This window comes from Somniosus microcephalus, unplaced genomic scaffold (assembly GCF_052327205.1).
Source record: "Somniosus microcephalus isolate GS21.2 unplaced genomic scaffold, FLI_Smic_1.0 unresolved_chr3, whole genome shotgun sequence".
In the NCBI taxonomy this organism is placed as follows: Eukaryota; Metazoa; Chordata; class Chondrichthyes; order Squaliformes; family Somniosidae; genus Somniosus; species Somniosus microcephalus.
This window is the reverse complement of record NW_028225181.1, coordinates 14,285,176-14,302,448: the sequence shown is the minus strand read 5'-3', so window position 1 is coordinate 14,302,448 and position 17,273 is coordinate 14,285,176. Positions and strand designations below refer to the sequence as shown.

The following is a 17,273-nucleotide window of genomic DNA, read 5'->3' as shown; positions in this document are numbered from 1 at the left end:
GACCAGCTCTTAAAGGGGGAAGGGACGAATTGGTCTGCTGCCACGCCCTGCACACTGCAGCCTTGCAAAGAGGCCTCAACACTACTGCTCAGCCCCAGGGAGTCATGGCAACGCCAGAGAAGGCCCGTCAGCGTGCCCTGCGCTTCTCAGAGGGTGATCTGGACATAATGGTCACAGCTCTGGAGGTGAGGCGCAAGATCTTGTTTCCAGAGAGTGGGAGGAATCCAACCCACCACGACTACACCAAAGCCTGGAAGCAGATCGCCCAGAGGGTGACGTTCACCGGCGAGGCCCCCAGGACCCACACACAATGCCGTAAGAAATACAACGATCTGACCAGGATTGTGAGGGTGAGTAGCCTTTCCAGTCTCCTCCTCATTCTTGCATGTACACCTGACATGATGGGCAAAGGGACCTGAAAGTCCTTTTGGCCAGCCCTCAGCCAGCAGCATTGGGACAGTCATGAGCATCAAATGGCCATTCGGCACTCTACACTTTGGCCCAGCTATTCCACCATGGGAGGCAGTGGACAGTACATCAGGGCTTCACTCTGTCCAAGCTATTCCACCATGGGAGGAAGTGCACACTACATCAGGGCTTCACTGCGCACTTACAGCCCGTCCTTTCTCTTGCAGGCTAAAGTAGCGTTTAATCGCCAGGCCCATGCCAGGGGTGGCCGCGCCAAGCTGCAGAAGCTCACTCGGCTGGAGGAGCGCGTGTGTGTGCTCATGGGAGCCCGTGTGATTGTCCCCACAGCGTGCGGTGTATCCGACCCTCCACTGCCCGGCAATGGTAAGGACCTCGTCTTTTGGCCCTCTCGCGTCGCACTGGCCCATCCGAGCTACCTCCTTTGCCACTGTCCCACCAATGCGCTGAATCCCACCAGTCCTAACTCCCTCGCTGACGCCGTCTCCTCACTCTGAAGCTACTCTTGTGCATTCCTGCTTTCAGCTGGTGACGACCAGGACCCTGAGGCTGCCAGTGACAGCACCTCCAACCAGGAGGAGGAGGAGGAGCAAGCCGGACCTTCGGGGGAACAGTCACGTCCCGCAGGAGAGGAGGAAATGCTCGACACCTCCTCACTGGACGAGTGCCTGGAGGAACTGTCGCAGGGCAATGCAGCTTCTGGGACCAGTGGCGTCCAGCCACCCAGCAGCCGTGCGCGTGGCCCGCGGCCTTCCCCCCAAAGGGGGGAAGGATCAGAGGGGAGTGCTGCTGCTCGGCACACTCGCCGTCACCAACGCGGCAAGGGTCCCCTAGTTCGGCCCCCTCCTCCCCAGCGGGAGAGTCGCGACTCCAGTCCGGACACCTTCACTTCGGAGGAGGTGCGGAAGCTCGATCAGATGGCCGACGACTCGGACCGGCGCCACACGGAGCTCATGAGCATGGTGGGGCGCATGCCTGAGGCCATCGAGTCGCTGGCGACCAGTGTGCGCGAGTTCGGGGCAGCAACTGCCGCGACTGGCCGCATGCTAACTGATGCCGTCAAGACCCTGGCGGATGTGATGCGCGCGCACACCAGGACCACAGGGCCACTCACTGCTGCCACACGCGCTGTCTCAGGCAGGCATCGCCAGGGCAGGCGCCGCGCTGGACCATCCCAGCAAGCCGGCCGTCGGCTGATTGCTGCGGATCCTGCAGTGCGGGCCCGGCCGAGTGCCACCGCGCCACAGCACCAGCCAGCGCATCCCAGACGCCAGCTGGCCCACATTGCGCCATCCGTCGCCGCCATTCCCCCTCTGGGGCGTCAAGGGCAAGCGGCTGCAGCTGATGGTGGCCAGGCTCAGGTGCGCCACTCAGGAGATGGCCCCTCGAGGCCCAAACGCCGTGTAGGCCACCCCCCAGCGGCATCTGGCGGAAGGGCATCTGAGCCTCAGGCGCCTTCCCCCAGCCTCGCAGCAGCCACTGGGCACAGCTTGCGAAGGAGCAGCAGGCAGGGCAGGGGAGGCAAAATGCTGGCCAAGGTCTCGCCCTCGCGGGCCACTCAGTAGAGGGTGTGGCCAGCTTTCCTTTAATATGGCGGTGGCCATCTTTATTTTGCCCATGGTTGTGCTTTTGGAGGGCTTTTTTTTTGCGTTAGGCCGACGTTGAGGGCCGGTTTCAATAAAGGTGGAGTGGCTCCTCCCCAGTTTGTGGGAGTGAGTCGTTTGTTGGGCTTTTTGTGGGGCCCGTTTATTGTTTTTGGGGATTCATGTGGGAAGGGCTTTTCATTTTTGTGTAATAAAAAATTATCTTTATTCATGCAGTCTCCATGGTTGTTCTTCTTAGTGTTTGTTGGCTTCGCCGGCTGAGGGCTTGCGGAGCGGCTGCATTCATCTTCCCTCATGGCCCCTGGCCATTCCCTGACAGGGGGCTTAGAAGTACCGTGTAATAAGGTGGCGTCGTGCGGCCCTTGGCCCTGGTCGCTCCCTCCTGGGAACGTACTCCTGCTCCTCCTCCTCCTCCTCCTCATGCTCCTCCTGCTCCTCCTCCTGAGGTGCTGGTCCAACGTCAGGTGGCAGTGCCTGAGTCCTGCGGATAGCCAGGTTGTGTAGCATGCAGCAAACCACCACAAATTGGGAGACCCGGTCCGGCGAATACTGGAGAGCTCCTCCGGAGCGATCAAGGCAGCGGAACCGCTGCTTGAGGACCCCAATAGTTAGCTCGATGATGTTGCGGGTGGTTTGATGGCTCTCGTTGTAGGCCTCTTCAGCAGCGGTCCTGGGCGCGCGGAGCGGGGTCATGAGCCAGGTGCACAAAGGATAGCCTTTGTCCCCGAGTAGCCATCCTCTTGGGGGAGGCTGTGCCTGGAACATGTCATGCACAGTACTCTGCCGCAGGATAAAGGCATCGTGGCTGCTGCCTGGGAAGCTGGCATTGACTGCCATGATGCGCTGCTTGTGGTCACAGACCAGCTGCACATTCAGAGAATGGTAGCCCTTCCTGTTGCGATACTGCTCGCCATGCTCCAGAGGGGCCCGCAAAGCCACATGCGTACAGTCAATGGCGCCCTGCACCAAGGGGAATTCCCCGAGTCTGGAAAATCCCAATGCGCGCTGATGCTGGCTCTCCAGGGCCATGGGGAAGGAGATGAATTGGCTTCTCCTTCTGAACAGTGCTTCGGTCACCTGGCGGATGCAGCGATGCGCGCCGTACTGGGAGATGTTTGCTATGTCCCCAGCAGCGTATTGGAAGGAGCCGGTGGCATAGAAGTTCAATGCCACCGTCACCTTCACTTCCACCGACAGAGACGTCCTGCACCTGAGCTTTGGCCGCAGATCTCGGCGAAGCAGGTGGCAGATCTCTGCAATCACCCCCTTTCGGAATCGGAGCCTTTTAACACATCGCGCGGCACTCATGTTTAGGTAGGAGCGCTGCTGGCGGTATAGCCTGACTGGGTAAGGCCTACGTGGCCGACGCCTGTAGCCCCCTCTGCCTCTAGCCAGGGCTGCCCCTCTCACAATGCGTCTGTGAGCCCTACGGACATGGAGCTGCAGCTCCGCGTTGGCACCCCATGCAACCCCCATCAAATCCTGGCAAACACTCTAATTTCCAAATGGCCACTTGCAGCGCTGTTGCCTGAGTCCAAAAATACCTGGCTCTTGCTGCTTGAAACCAGTTAGCTATCCTCCTTGTTGTGTCTCCAGAAATGCGTTGCACAAGACTGTTTTCTGAAAAAAGGATGGCCTTTATACTGGAGAGGACGTTCCCTTTAATTAGCGCCCCCCGGGGCCCGCGCTGGTTGTGTTGCGTTCCTTTTTCCAAACGCTCCGGCCGCCCGCCGCACAATGGGGCGGTCCGACTGAAGTTTGCAATCGGGGCGGCCAAAGGGCGTTGCACGAGGATGTGACGTCATTTTCTGCGCGCGCATCCGGGCGGGCGCTAAACTTTGCGCCGGCGCTAACGGGCAACTTAATTTGGGGCGGGGCGCAAACTGCGCTGCGCCCGGGCGCTACACGCATAGCGCCCGGAAATCACTTCTCTTAAGGCGCTAACTGCTGGCGCAAGCAACTGAAAATCTAGCCCATTATCTGCTATATAGCATGCTGTACAGGATAACACTGCATCTTACCTGAAAGCATTCAGCTTTCTACTTGAGTGGGCATTGCGACCTCCTTGGAGAAGAGTTGCAGCGGTTCCTGATGAGGCAACAGCCAGTGCAATGAATCTTGTCAGATCCAGAGGGAGAGCAAAGTTTGAGTGGGCAGTGCAACCTCCTTGGAGAAGAGTTGCAGCGATTTCTGATGAGGCAACATTGAATGTTTGATTAAGCAAGGAGAAAATCATACACAAAAAGGAGAAAAACACTTTTAAGGCAGTGAAATTACTTGGTGGGATATATTGGTGTTATTTTACACCTTTCTCTTTAGTTAAAGCTGAGATTAACCGTGCTGGTGTGTGTTAAACTATATTATCTACTATATAGCATGCTGTACAGGATAACACTGCATCTTACCTGAAAGCATTCAGCTTTCTACTTGAGTGGGCAGCGCGGCCTCCTTGGAGAAGAGTTGCAGCGATTCCTGATGAGGCAACATTGAATGTTTGATTAAGCAAGGAGAAAATCATATACAAAAAGGGGAAAAATACTTTTAAGGCAGTGAAATTACTTTGTAGGATATTTGTGTACAAACAATTAGTGAGTTTGAGGAATTAGGCTATTTATTTTAAATGGGCTAAGGCATAATTTCAGGTCCCAAAAGTCTACCCAGAGACCACATGCAGTATGTAATAATAAATTACCAGTGACTGAGAATTGGTGTTATTTTTCACCTTTTTCTTTAATTAAAGTTCAGATTAACCGTGCTGGTGTGTGTTAAGGTATCTTGGCCTAGAAATTCGGTTTTGGCGCAGCGAGGGCTTTAGCGCCGGAAGTTAGTGCCGGCGCTAAGTCCCCCTGCGCGCGCCAAAAATTCAGTAGCGCCGCGCCCAAACGGCTGCCGGCGCTACTGAGGGGTCTCAGCGCCTCAAAACTGGCGCCACGCGCCGCATTGCGGCGCTATTCCGGCGCTGCGGCGCCCGCTGCAGTGCGGCAGGCTCGGGAAGTGCAGGCCTCCTCCTTCCGTTAAGGAGGAGCTGCCTGCACCCGGCCGCGGCCCGCGATAATCGTTTTAAAAATGAGCCCGGCACCTCGGACAAGTGCCGGGCTTGCTTCTGTTCCGGTGGGGGGGCGGGGGGGAAGTCCGGGGAGGGAGCTGCGGCCAGGCAGCCGGCGGGAAAGCGGCCGGCCGCCGCGGGGCCTTTAATGCGCCGGCGCAAAGTTCTGTAAGGCACCTCTGCCAGAACGTTGCTTGCGGCTGCCACGGGCGAGGCGGCCGCAACTCAATTTCCGAGTTCGGGCGGGTTACCATGGCAACCGGGACGCTGCGCACACCGATGACGTCATCGGTGCCGGTGCAGCGCTACCGGCCTAACGCCGATTTAGGGCCCCTGTCAATTTCTAAACTGGCCATAACTTCGGCGCTAGGCCCTCTAGCGCCTCAAAAGCGGCGCTAAGGCCAGTGAATTTCTAGGCCATTATCTGCTATATAGCATGCTGTACAGGATAACACTGCATCTTACCTGAAAGCATTCAGCTTTCTACTTGAGTGGGCAGCGCGGCCTCCTTGGAGAAGAGTTGCAGCGATTCCTGATGAGGCAACATTGAATGTTTGATTAAGCAAGGAGAAAATCATATACAAAAAGGGGAAAAATACTTTTAAGGCAGTGAAATTACTTTGTAGGATATTTGTGTACAAACAATTAGTGAGTTTGAGGAATTAGGCTATTTATTTTAAATGGGCTAAGGCATAATTTCAGGTCCCAAAAGTCTACCCAGAGACCACATGCAGTATGTAATAATAAATTACCAGTGACTGAGAATTGGTGTTATTTTTCACCTTTTTCTTTAATTAAAGTTCAGATTAACCGTGCTGGTGTGTGTTAAGGTATATTGGGCTAAAAATTCGGTATCGCCGCGCCAGGTCTTTAGTGCCCGAAATTTAGCGCTGGGCCGGATTCCCCTAGCGCCCACCTGAAATTCAGTAGCGCCGCCCCAAGACGGAGGCGGGCGCTATTGGAGGGTTTGGCCGCCTCGTTTGGGGCGAAGAATGTCAGTTTCCGGCGCCCAGCTGCCGCTGCGGCAACCGATGCGGTGCGGCAGGCTGGGGTACTGCAGGCCTCCTCCTTCTCTTAAGGAGGAGCTGCCTGCAGCCGTGAGATCGCCGCTGGATACCCCCATCAAATGAGCCCGGCACCACGGAGAAGTGCCGGGCTCGTGGGAGTCACACACCAATGCCGCGGGGGGGTCGTGCAGGAGTCCGGGGAGGGAGGTGCGGCCAGGAGGCCGCCGGGAAAGCGGCCGGCCGCCCCTCCACCTTTATGCGCCGGCCTTTCGGAGCTGTAAGGCACCGTTTTGCAAACGCTGTTTGCGGCCGCGACGGGCGAGGCGGCCGCAACTGAATTTGGCCATCGGGACAGATTACCATTGGAACCGGGGCGCTGCGCACACCGATGACATCATCGGTGCCGGTGCAGCGCTACCGGCTAACGCCGATGTTAGGGACCAGCTCAATTTCGGGCGCTAAAAAACTTCCGGCGCAAACCACTTTATAGCCAATAAGTGGGCGCAAACGCGACTGAATTTCTAGGCCATTATCTGCTATATAGCATGCTGTACAGGATAACACTGCATCTTACCTGAAAGCATTCAGCTTTCTACTTGAGTGGGTCGTGCGACCTCCTTGGAGAAGAGTTGCAGCGGTTCCTGATGAGGCAACAGCCAGTGCAATGAATCTTGTCAGATCCAGAGGGAGAGCAAAGGTTGAGTGGGCAGTGCGACCTCCTTGGAGAAGAGTTGCAGCGATTCCTGATGAGGCAACATTGAATATTTGATTAAGCAAGGAGAAAAACATACACAAAAAGGGGAAAAAATATTTTAAGGCAGTGAAATTACTTTGTAGGATATTTGTGTACAAACAATTAGTGAGTTTGAGGAATTAGGCTATTTATTTTAAATGGGCTAAGGCATAATTTCAGGTCCCAAAAGTTTACCCAGAGACCACATGCAGTATGTAATAATAAATTACCAGTGACTGATAATTTGTGTTATTTTTCACCTTTCTCTTTAGTTAAAGTTGAGATTAACCGTGCTGGTGTGTGTTAAGGTATATTATCTGCTATATAGCATGCTGTACAGGATAACACTGCATCTTACCTGAAAGCATTCAGCTTTCTACTTGAGTGGGCATTGCGACCTCCTTGGAGAAGAGTTGCAGCGGTTCCTGATGAGGCAACAGCCAGTGCAATTAATCACTTAGAGCGAAGCATGCTTCTGTCATTGTTGCATGTCAATGAATGTCATCCTCAAAGATTACTCTCCTGGGGCAAGCTTTTATAAAGGAGGTACAGAGATGGCCAGTCAGAGTTTTGAGGTCATGAAATGATGTTCGGCTAGCAACCTCATGGAGGAGTCGATGAAGGTGAAAGTATTGTGTATTATTGCAGAGCCAGATCATAGACAACATTTTCTGTTTTCCCTGAGGGTGTTAAAATGAACAGATTTCTTGATGTGCCAACTCTTGAACATGCCACGTACAACTGGCCATGTGAAAAACAGGACGTCAGTAAGTTGATGCCAGCAACCTTCAAAGTCTGCCCTTGTGCCTTGTTTATTGACATTGCGAAACAAATTCTCACAGGCAACTGTTGCCTTCTGAATTGAAATGGAAAGTCAGTTGATACCATAGGAATTGGAGGAATGAGAACATCCTCCCCTCTGGCACAGCCTGAGATGATGGTAGCCTCAATCACATGTGGCATGAGCTTTTTGACTACCAGTCTGGTTCCATTGCACAACTTGGGTGCAGATAAGTTTCTTAGGAGCATGATGGGGGCGCCTTCCTTTAGTACCAGTTTGTGAGCAGGCGTTCCGGAAGGCTGCAATGAGTTCAATTAATCAGTGGTGTAGTTTACCCCATCAGCACGGTCACAAACAGTATCAACGCTTTTATAGATTTGCTCTTGGCCAGGGAGTTTTTCAAGAAGCAGCGTGTTGATGTCGTTGACAGTATCATTCCTGGGTGCAAGTATTGACTGTTCACACAGCCAGTTGTGATCTTTCAAATGATTGAGGAGGTTTGGATACACGTTTGAGATCAACTCATCAACTGTTTTTACTTGACAGGCAAAGTCTGGAGGAATTGTGATTTGTCCACTGCTGTCAACGGGCAACTTTCCTTCTCCTAATTGTAGTAAAAGTCGCGCAAAGGATTCTGACATCTCGTCACCATGCATATGAACACGCATGTTTGTGGTCAAATGGACTGTTTGCACATTTCGCCACAGATGGGATGCCTTGAGACATGCATTGATTTCATCCGCTGGTGTTCCTCTTGGGACAACTGGCAGGATTTGGCGGAAATCACCTGCCAGCCACAGGGGGATGCCACCCATCAGGATATCATTGCCTCTCAGATCTTTAAGAGTTCTGTTGACTGCTTCAAGTGACCTCTTGTGGGCCATTGTACACTCATCCCACACAATCAATCGAGACTTTTGAAGCATCTCAGCAGCACCAGTTCCTTTGCTAATGCGACACACTGGTTCTTCTTGTGTTGTCAGATCCAGAGGCAGAGCAAAGGTTGAGTGGGCAGTGCGACCTCCTTGCAGAAGAGTTGCAGCGATTCCTGATGAGGCAACAGCCAGTGCAATGAATTCCTTAGAGCGAACCGTGGCCAGCAAAAGATTGATCAGGAATGTCTTTCCTGTCCCACCAGGGGCATCGAGGAAGATAATGCCAGGAGTGTTGTTTTCCACCATATCGAGAACCAACCTGTAAGTCTGTTTCTGCTCTGGAAGCAATTTAGGCTCAGTGACTGTGACAAAGGAACTCAGTTCCTCTACATTGTAGGTGGTTTCTCTGAGGGCCTCTCTGCTGAGGCCTGGAGAATCATTCCTATTGGGAGATGTAAGGTTCAACTGAGTCAGAGACTTGCCAACCAATTTCAAAGTCTGGTCCTCCAAAAGGATCAATGCCTGATTGTACATCGCAGCAGTGTAGTTGAGTGCCATTGTGGGGTTGGCTCTGGCGAGTTGGCGTAAGATGTCTTCTGTGAGGCAGTCTTTGTGATCTGCCCACAATTGCTTTGGATTGGAAGGTGTGCAGAAGGCAATTATAAGGGCAAAGAGTTTCCGTAGGCGATTGGCAGGGTAACACAGAGCAGCTTCTCTCATCGCTGCATCCCAATGAGTGTCACCCTCAATGAGGCCTCTCATGCGGCAAGCTTCTTGAAAAGAGTCACACAGATGGCCATTGACAGTCTTGAGGTCATTAAATGATGTCGGGCCAGCAACGTCATGGAGGAGCAGGCGAACGTGAAAGCACTCTGTGTTGTTTGGATGGACTATGTAGACTCTGCCAAGTGCATCCGATGAGTACACCCCTGTATGACCAGGAACTTCCTTTTGACCTGTCCCAGGGCGGCGAGCCCGCCATGTCTTGTTTGGCTGCCAGGTGTAGTACTTGGGCACCTGATAATACAAAAGTGTCTTGGCAAAGTCATTTGTTTGGCACAACTGAAAGAATGCTGTAAGTTTTGTCTTTGGAGGTTCCTCAGCACATTGTCTGGCATCTCCTGGTCGGAATAAAATGCTTTGTCCATTTTCCAAGTGAACATCTAATTTAGTGATAGTGGGGTAACGCTTGTGGATGTCAAATCCAAAAGTTCGCCAGGCTGCCTCATTGCTGCAGATGTAACGGCCCATCAAATGTGTGGTGATCTCATCATTTTGATTTTGTTGTCCAGCCATTTCAAGATCAAAGACAGCTTGGTCACTGCCCTTATGGATGTACTTGCACACATATTTGATAGACTTAACTGAGTGGCTGTACTCCACATTGATGTGACATTTGAAGAGCCTGGATAGGAGTGGACAGTAAGGAGCAATCCAACGGTTGTCAACTTCAAATGTCTGTCTTTCCTGTGTTGTCTCAGTTGACGGACCAGGTTGAGCTGAGTCGCTAGATTTTCTAGTTCGCATTTTAATGTGAGTGCTGAAACCCCCACTCTCTTTGCACCTTCTCCTGTAGGAAGGATAGCCATCCTCGCCATGCTGAGTTTGTTCACGCAGTGGCTTTGGGTAGCCTTTTGTACATGCATTGTTTTTCATGCAGGGAGAAGAAGGGTTGTGTCGGCCACAAGGACCATGAATCATATTTTTTACAATAACATTAAACAGGATTGGATCCTTGTCCTTATCGGGTAGCTCTGCAGAGATGAAAGAATCAAGTTGATTGGGGTGAATCTTTGCCTGAAGCTAGAGTAAAAGATGAATATGAGGAAGTCCTCTCTTCTGCCACTCAATGCTGTAGATGTAGCAATGGTGTGCACCAAAAAGTTTGCCTTTAATCACGAGTTTCATCAGGTTTTTAACTTTGAGGTTGAAGACCCGTGCTATGAGGTCATGCCTTTCAGTACCAGCTTTGGGTGGGAACTCCTGCCATTGGGGATTGCAAGTCATGGTGATGAAGAGGTCAGGTCTGCCATAGTTTCTGACATAGGTCATGGCATCTTGCGTGTGCTCATGCATGTACCTAGCACCTCCAACGAAGGTGGATGGTACAATGACCAGTTGACCAATGTCCTCAGTGTTGCCATCATTGGCCACAGCACCTCGTAAGTGTATATAGTCTGCGACTCTCAAATGATTTTGGTTATGCCGGAACCAATTAAGCCGCTCTCCTTCTATTTTCGCAAACATGTCAGTGAGGAACTGGTGCAGAAGTGGTCCACACTGAAGCAGGTGGTTTGAAGCAGTTTGTCGTTCCATCAGCCTGTATGAATAGAATTCCATGGCAGAAACCATCTTTTGCCTTTGGGCTGTAGGTGGCACACCAGTTTCGGGGTCAACATGTGGGATCTTGTTATAGACATCGTATCCATCTTCCCCATGGCAAAACAAAAGCGGGTATTGCAGAGGATCATATGACCTGTGAAGCTCAGAAATTCTTTTAAGTGGACCACCTCTCATATGCAACACAATGTCCCGTTGTTCAAATTCTTGGCCCACAATGACAATGGCTACTTCATTGGTGGTCGGAGCATTGAAGCGTCGCTCATGTTCACCTGCAGGAGTCTTGTTAGCTTTGATGACAATTTTGAGGTCTTGATTTGTAATTTGTTCCATAGCTGTTTTGAAACTCTGAATGTATGGGTTTTGCTGATGAAGCATCCGCTGTAACGCAAGCAAAATATCCATTTTGATGTGGTGTTGTTGTGCGGGGAGAACAGCAGCTTCCCTGCGGCGATTGGCTTGCTTTTCATCATCACCCAAGAAGTAGGTCTGCAGAAACAGGTCTTTCATTTGGTGGAGGAAGTAGGGAGCCAATTGTATGGTACACCTGTCCATGAACTTTAAAAGTTGGGCAAAATCCAGATTCACGCACTCTGTTTGCACCAAAAGAGGTCATTGCAAAGCAGTTGTTATACTTTCTGATGTGAGTGAAGAAATGTGTTGAAGCTGCAGTTTGGCCAAACAGAAGTGAGTGCAGGGGTTCAGGTGGAGCTGTTAGTGTTGCAAGTTTAACCTTTCCTCCATTGCAGCATATCCCATCAGTTTCCTCCTTCCACTTGAGAGCGCCACAGTGAGGGCAAATGATGGTCATCTTGCCAATGATGATTGTGTGGTCGGCTTCATAATTGATGGTGGGTGTATAGGAGAAGGCTGCTCCAACCCAATGGTTCAAAATGTCAGATGTGGCAATGCCCCTGTGTCGACTGTCGGCTTGGCGACGTGACTGAGTCTGGTCAGGAGTCTCAGCTGATCTGGCTGTGGCATGTCTTCCTCTGTCAGCAGCAAGACGTCCCTCAGATTGTTCGGAAGTCTCAGCTGATCTGGCAGTGGCATGTCTTCCTCTGTCAGCAGCAAGACGTCCCTCAGATTGTTCGGAAGTCTCAGCTAATCTAGCAGCAGCATGTCTGTCGTGGTCAGCCTGAAGGCGAGCCTGTCTCTGCTCCTCAGTTTCAGCAGCTCTTTGATCCTTTCTCCGGGAAGCAGCATAAGTGTTGCGGCCAAGTCTTGGATGTTTCCTTGGTGGCATTCTGTTATGAAAAAGAAAAATTAATTCTTCTATATGCAAATGAGTGTGTGTCTGTCTGTGTGGGAAGGACAGAGAAAGAGGGGGAAGCACAGACACACAGCAGGGGAAGGAGAGAGACAGACAGACGGAAAGGGAGGTGGGGGGGAAAGGGAGGTGGGGGAGGGAGGGAGACAGGTGGGTGGAAGAGAAAGCGAGAGACTGGGGGGGAGGAGAGGAAGAGGAGGAGGAGGAGGAAGAAGAGGAGGAGGAGGAAGAGAGAGAATCAGACTGGGGAGAGAGAGAGAGAGAGACAGGGGGAGAAGAGGAAGAGGGAGAGGGAGAGAGAGAGAGAGAGAATCAGACTGGGGGAGAGAGAGAGAGAGGGAGAGAGAAAGAGAGAGACTGGGGGGAGAGAGAGAGAGAGAGACAGAGACAGAGAGAGAGAGAGAGACTGGGGGGGAGAGAGAGAGAGAGAGAATGGGGGGGAGAGAGAGAGACTGGGGGGGAGAGAGAGAAAGAGAGACGGGGGAGAGAAAGAGAGAGAGAGAGAGACTTGGGGGAGAGAGAGAGAGAGAGAGACAGAGAGCTTGCCATAAACAGAGGGACAACCTTTAAATCTAAGATTAGAGTATATACAAATTATATGAATGTATATTTATACACTCAGGGATATATCTGTTTATACACTGTATGGATAGATCTGCGTTTATGTGTTCAACCATAAATGTTTTTTCGATGCTTTGGCAACATAAGATGTACCTTGTCATGCCAATAAAGCGATTTGATTTTGAATTTGAAGAAAGAGAGAGGGAAGGAAAGAGAGAGAGAGAGAGGAAAGGAGAGAGGGAGAGAGAGCGAGGGGGAAGGAGACAGGGAAAGAGAGAGAGGGGAGGAGAGAGACAGAGACAGAGACAGAGAGAGAGAGGGAGAGACGGGGGGAGAGAGAGAGAGAGAGAGACTGGGGGGGAGAGAGAGAGAGAGAGAGAGAGACAGACTGGGGGAGAGAGAGAGAGATGGGTGAAGGGAGAGAGAGACAAGAGAGAGAGAGAGACTGGGGAGAGAGAGAGAGGGGGAAGGAGACAGAGAAAGAGAGAGAGGGAAGGAAAGAGAGAGAGAGAGAGAGAGAGACTGGGGGAGAGAGCGAGGAAAGGAGACGGAGAAAGAGAGAGAGAGGGGGAAGGAGACAGAGAAAGAGAGAGGTAAGGAAAGAGAGAGAGAGAGAGACTGGGGGGGGAGAGAGAGAGAGACTGGGAGAGAGAGAGAGAGAGAGAGAGAGAGAGAGAGACTGAGACTGGAAAGACAGAGAGAGAGACTGGGGGAGAGAGAGAGAGAGATGGGTGAAGGGAGAGAGAGACTGGAGAGAGAGAGAGAGAGACTGGGGAGAGAGAGAGGGGGAAGGAGACAGAGAAAGAGAGAGAGGGAAGGAAAGAGAGAGAGAGAGAGGGAAGGAGAGAGGAAAGGAGAGATAGTGAGGGAAGGAGAGAGGTGATTGCCCAGTGGTGGGGGGAGGAAGGAGGAAATGGCGCTGAGTCTCTCTCACACACCCCGAGCCCCCTGTAATAGAGCGAGCTTCCCGCTCTCGGATTGCACAGTTGAGAACGCGGGGAAGGGGTAGGAGCACCCGTACGCGGCGGCTCCCGCTCTGGACCTCAGCCGCCACTCACCTTGCTTTCGGTTGGGCTGACCCCTGATAAGCTCCTGCTCCGGGCCCCCGACAACCGTCCCATAGAGAGTCATAGAGTCATAGAGTCATAGAGTTATACAGCACGGATAGAGGCCCTTCGGCCCATCGTGTCCGCGCCGGCCATCACGCCCTGTCTAATCTAATCCCTTATTCCAGCATTTGGTCCGTAGCCTTGTATTCTATGGCATTTCAAGTGCTCATCCAAATGCGTCTTGAATGTTGTGAGGGTTCCAGCCTCCACAACCCTTCCAGGCAGTGAGTTCCAGACTCCAACCACCCTCTGGGTGAAAAAGTTCTTTCTCAAATCCCCTCTAAACCTCCCGCCCTTTACCTTGAATCTGTGCCCCCTAGTTATTGACCCTTCTACTAAGGGAAAAAGCTCCTTAGTATCCATCCTATCTATGCCCCTCATAATTTTGTACACCTCAATCATGTCCCCCATCAGCCTCCTCTGCTCCAAGGAAAACAAACCAATCTGCCCAGTCTCTCTTCATAGCTGAAGCGTTCCAGCCCTGGTAGCATCCTGGTGAATCTCCTCTGCACCCTCTCCAAAGCTATCACATCCTTCCTGTAGTGTGGCGACCAGAACTGCACACAGTATTCCAGCTGTGGCCTAACCAGTGCTTTATACAGCTCCATCATAACCTCCTTGCTCTTATATTCTATGCCTCGGCTAATGAAGGCAAGTATCCCATATGCCTTTTTTACCACCTTATCCACCTGTTCCGCCGCTTTCAGGGATCTGTGTACTTGCACACCCAGATCCCTCTGACCCTCCGTCTTGCCTAGGGTCTTACCATTCATTGTCTATTCCCTTGCCTTGTTAGTCCCCCCAAAGTGCATCACCTTGCACTTTTCCAGGTTAAATTCCATTTGCCACTGTTCCGCCCATCTGACCAACCCATCGATATCGTCCTGCAGACTGAGACTACCCTCCTCGCTATTTACCACCCTACCAATTTTTGTATCATCCGCGAACTTACTGATCATACCTTTTACATTCATATCCAAGTCATTAATATAGACCACAAACAGCAAGGGACCCAGCACCGATCCCTGTGGTACCCCACTGGCCACAGGCTTCCAGTCACAAAAACAACCTTCGACCATCACCCTCTGCCTTCTGCCACTAAGCCAGTTTTGTATCCAACGTGCCAAGGCCCCCTGGATTCCATGGGCTCTTACCTTCTTGACCAGTCTCCTGTGCGGGACTTTATCGAAGGCCTTACTGAAATCCATGTATACCACATCCACTGCGTTACCCTCATCCACACACCTAGTCACCCCCTCAAAAAATTCAATCAAATTAGTCAGACATGATCTTCCCTTGACAAAGCCATGTTGACTATCCCTGCTTAATCCTTGCCTCTCCAAGTGGAGACTGATTTTGTCCCTCAGAATTTTTTCCAATAATTTTCCCACCACTGATGTTAGGCTCACTGGCCTGTAGTTCCCCGGTTTTTCCCTACTCCCCTTCTTGAATAATGGAACTACATTAGCGGTTCTCCAGTCCTCTGGCACATCCCCTGTGGCCAGAGAGGTTCTGAATATGTGTGTTAGAGCCCCCGCAATCTCTTCCTTTGCCTCACACAGCAGCCTGGGATACATTTCGTCCGGGCCTGGGGATTTATCCATTTTTAGGCCTGCTAAAACCGCCAATACCTCCTCCCTCTCGATGTTAATGTGTTCGAGCATATCACAGTCCCCCCCGCCCTATTTCTATGTCTACATCGTCCTTCTCCATAGTGAAAACAGATGCAAAAAATTCATTTAGAACCCCTCCTACATCTTCCGGCTCCACACACAGATTGCCACTTTTGTCCCTAATGGGCCCTATTTTTTCCCTAGTTATCCTCTTACCCTTAATATACTTATAAAACATCTTAGGATTTTCCTTTATTTTGCTCGCCAGTGCTATTTCATGGCCCCTCCTTGCTCTCCTAATTTCTTTTTTAAGTATCCCCCTGCACTTTTTGTACTCCTCTAGGGCTTCCTCCGTCTTTAGCCTTTTGTATCTGCCAAAAGCCCTCCTTTTTTTTCTAATCCATTCTCGTATATCCCCTGCTAGATTTATTTCTAGCTGTCAGGCCTACGAAAAAAAAATTAAAATTAACATCTTATTTTTTTAAAGGAAAAGACTGAAGTAAAAAATTTTTTAAACGGTAACTAAATTGGCGAGAAATCCGTTAAAACCTTCTCCCCCTCGTCTGCCTCCGAATGAAAACCGCAGCGTCTGTCAGAAAATGCTCCTAGTTTAAGCCTCTTGTAGCACCAGCCCGACAACGGCGGGCTGACCCCTGATGAGCTCCCGCTCCAGGCCCCCGACGACGGTCCCCCTGCTCGATGTATTTCTACCTACGGAAATTTTTTTTAAATAATCTATTTAAAAAGTTAATAAAAAAATAACCGTAACTCCTAACTACAACACCCGAAATTTTTTATTTTTAAAAAAAAAGATAAAAACCCGAGAGAAATAAGGAGCTATTAACAGAGAGTTTTTTTATGTTTAAAGGAAAAGACTGAAGTAAACTTTTTTTAAAACGGTAACTAAAGTGGCAAGAAATTCATTAAACCTTCTCCCCCTCGTCTGCCTCCGAATGAAAACGGCGACGTCTTTGGCAGAAAGTGCTCCCGGGTTGAGCCTCTTGTAGCACCGACCTCAGACCGCCGATTGCGTCTTTCTGGCTGTCAGGCCTACGGGAAAAATGTTAAATAATCTATTCAAAAATATTTTGAAAAAATAACCGTAACTCTTAACTACAACACCGGAAAAAAAAAATTTTTAAAGATCAAACCCCCGAGAGAAATAAAGGAGCTATTAACAGAGAGTTTATTTATATTTTTAGGAAAAAAATGAAGTAAAATATTTAAAAATCGGTAATGAAAGCAGCGAAAAATCCTTTAAACATTCTCCCCCTCGTTGGCCTCCGAATGAAAACCGCGGCGTCTTTGTCGGAAAGCGCTCCCGGGTGGAGCCTGTCGTGGTGCTGGCTTTAGACCACCGATGAGTCTTTCCTGCTGTCAGGCCTCCAAAAAGAAATTAAAATAATCTACTTAAAAAGTTTTTCAAAAAATAAACATAACTCTTAACTACAACACCCGAAATTTTTATTTTTAAAAGATAAAGCCCCGAGAGAAATAATGAGCTATTAACGGAGAGTTTATTTATTTTTTCAGGGAAAGACTGAAGTAACATCTATATATAAAGAGAGAATAACACACCGTGCGCCGCCACTCACCTGCTCGCTTCCCTGTCCCCTGGGATCCCTGCAGTTCCCGATATTAAAGTTTAGGTTTTTAAGAACAGTAGAGAGCTTTACTCGGTAAATAACCAGTGCTGTGGTTGCACTGGCAGTTTGATTGGGCAATGCATCGGCACATTTACTCTATATCTAACTCAGGCCCCGCCCACTAATGAGCGTTAGGATTGGTCAACAGCTAATCAGCGGATTTAGTCTGTTTTTTGAACATTTTTTAAAAGTAAAGACGACTATGACACTCCCCTGATTGGTCAACGACTAATGAGGATTGCAATTCAACTCACTGTTTCTC

At 50.4% G+C, this 17,273-nt stretch overlaps 2 protein-coding genes across 2 annotated transcripts; both read right to left on the bottom strand.

Moving 5' to 3' along the window:
- Nucleotides 1-7,154: 7,154 nt before the first annotated feature.
- On the bottom strand, nucleotides 7,155-10,173 carry LOC147091214 (uncharacterized). The gene has a single exon (XM_085976679.1). The coding sequence runs from the start codon at nucleotides 10,171-10,173 to the stop codon at nucleotides 7,912-7,914; it is 2,262 nt and encodes a 753-aa protein (XP_085832805.1). The 3' UTR covers nucleotides 7,155-7,911.
- A 102-nt stretch (nucleotides 10,174-10,275) lies between these two features.
- Nucleotides 10,276-13,762, bottom strand: LOC147091213 (uncharacterized). The gene is made up of 2 exons (XM_085976680.1): nucleotides 13,702-13,762; nucleotides 10,276-12,059 (listed from the first exon to the last, which is right to left on the bottom strand). Exon 2 carries the CDS (start codon nucleotides 11,365-11,367, stop codon nucleotides 10,276-10,278), a length of 1,092 nt encoding a protein of 363 aa, XP_085832806.1. The 5' UTR covers nucleotides 11,368-12,059; nucleotides 13,702-13,762.
- Between the last annotated feature and the right edge of the window lie 3,511 nt (nucleotides 13,763-17,273).

Excerpts from the sequence above, each read along its gene's own strand:
- LOC147091214 (XM_085976679.1), bottom strand. The coding sequence starts at position 10,173 with ATGATTCATGGTCCTTGTGGCCGACACAACCCTTCTTCTCCCTGCATG.
- LOC147091213 (XM_085976680.1), bottom strand. The coding sequence starts at position 11,367 with ATGGACAGGTGTACCATACAATTGGCTCCCTACTTCCTCCACCAAATG.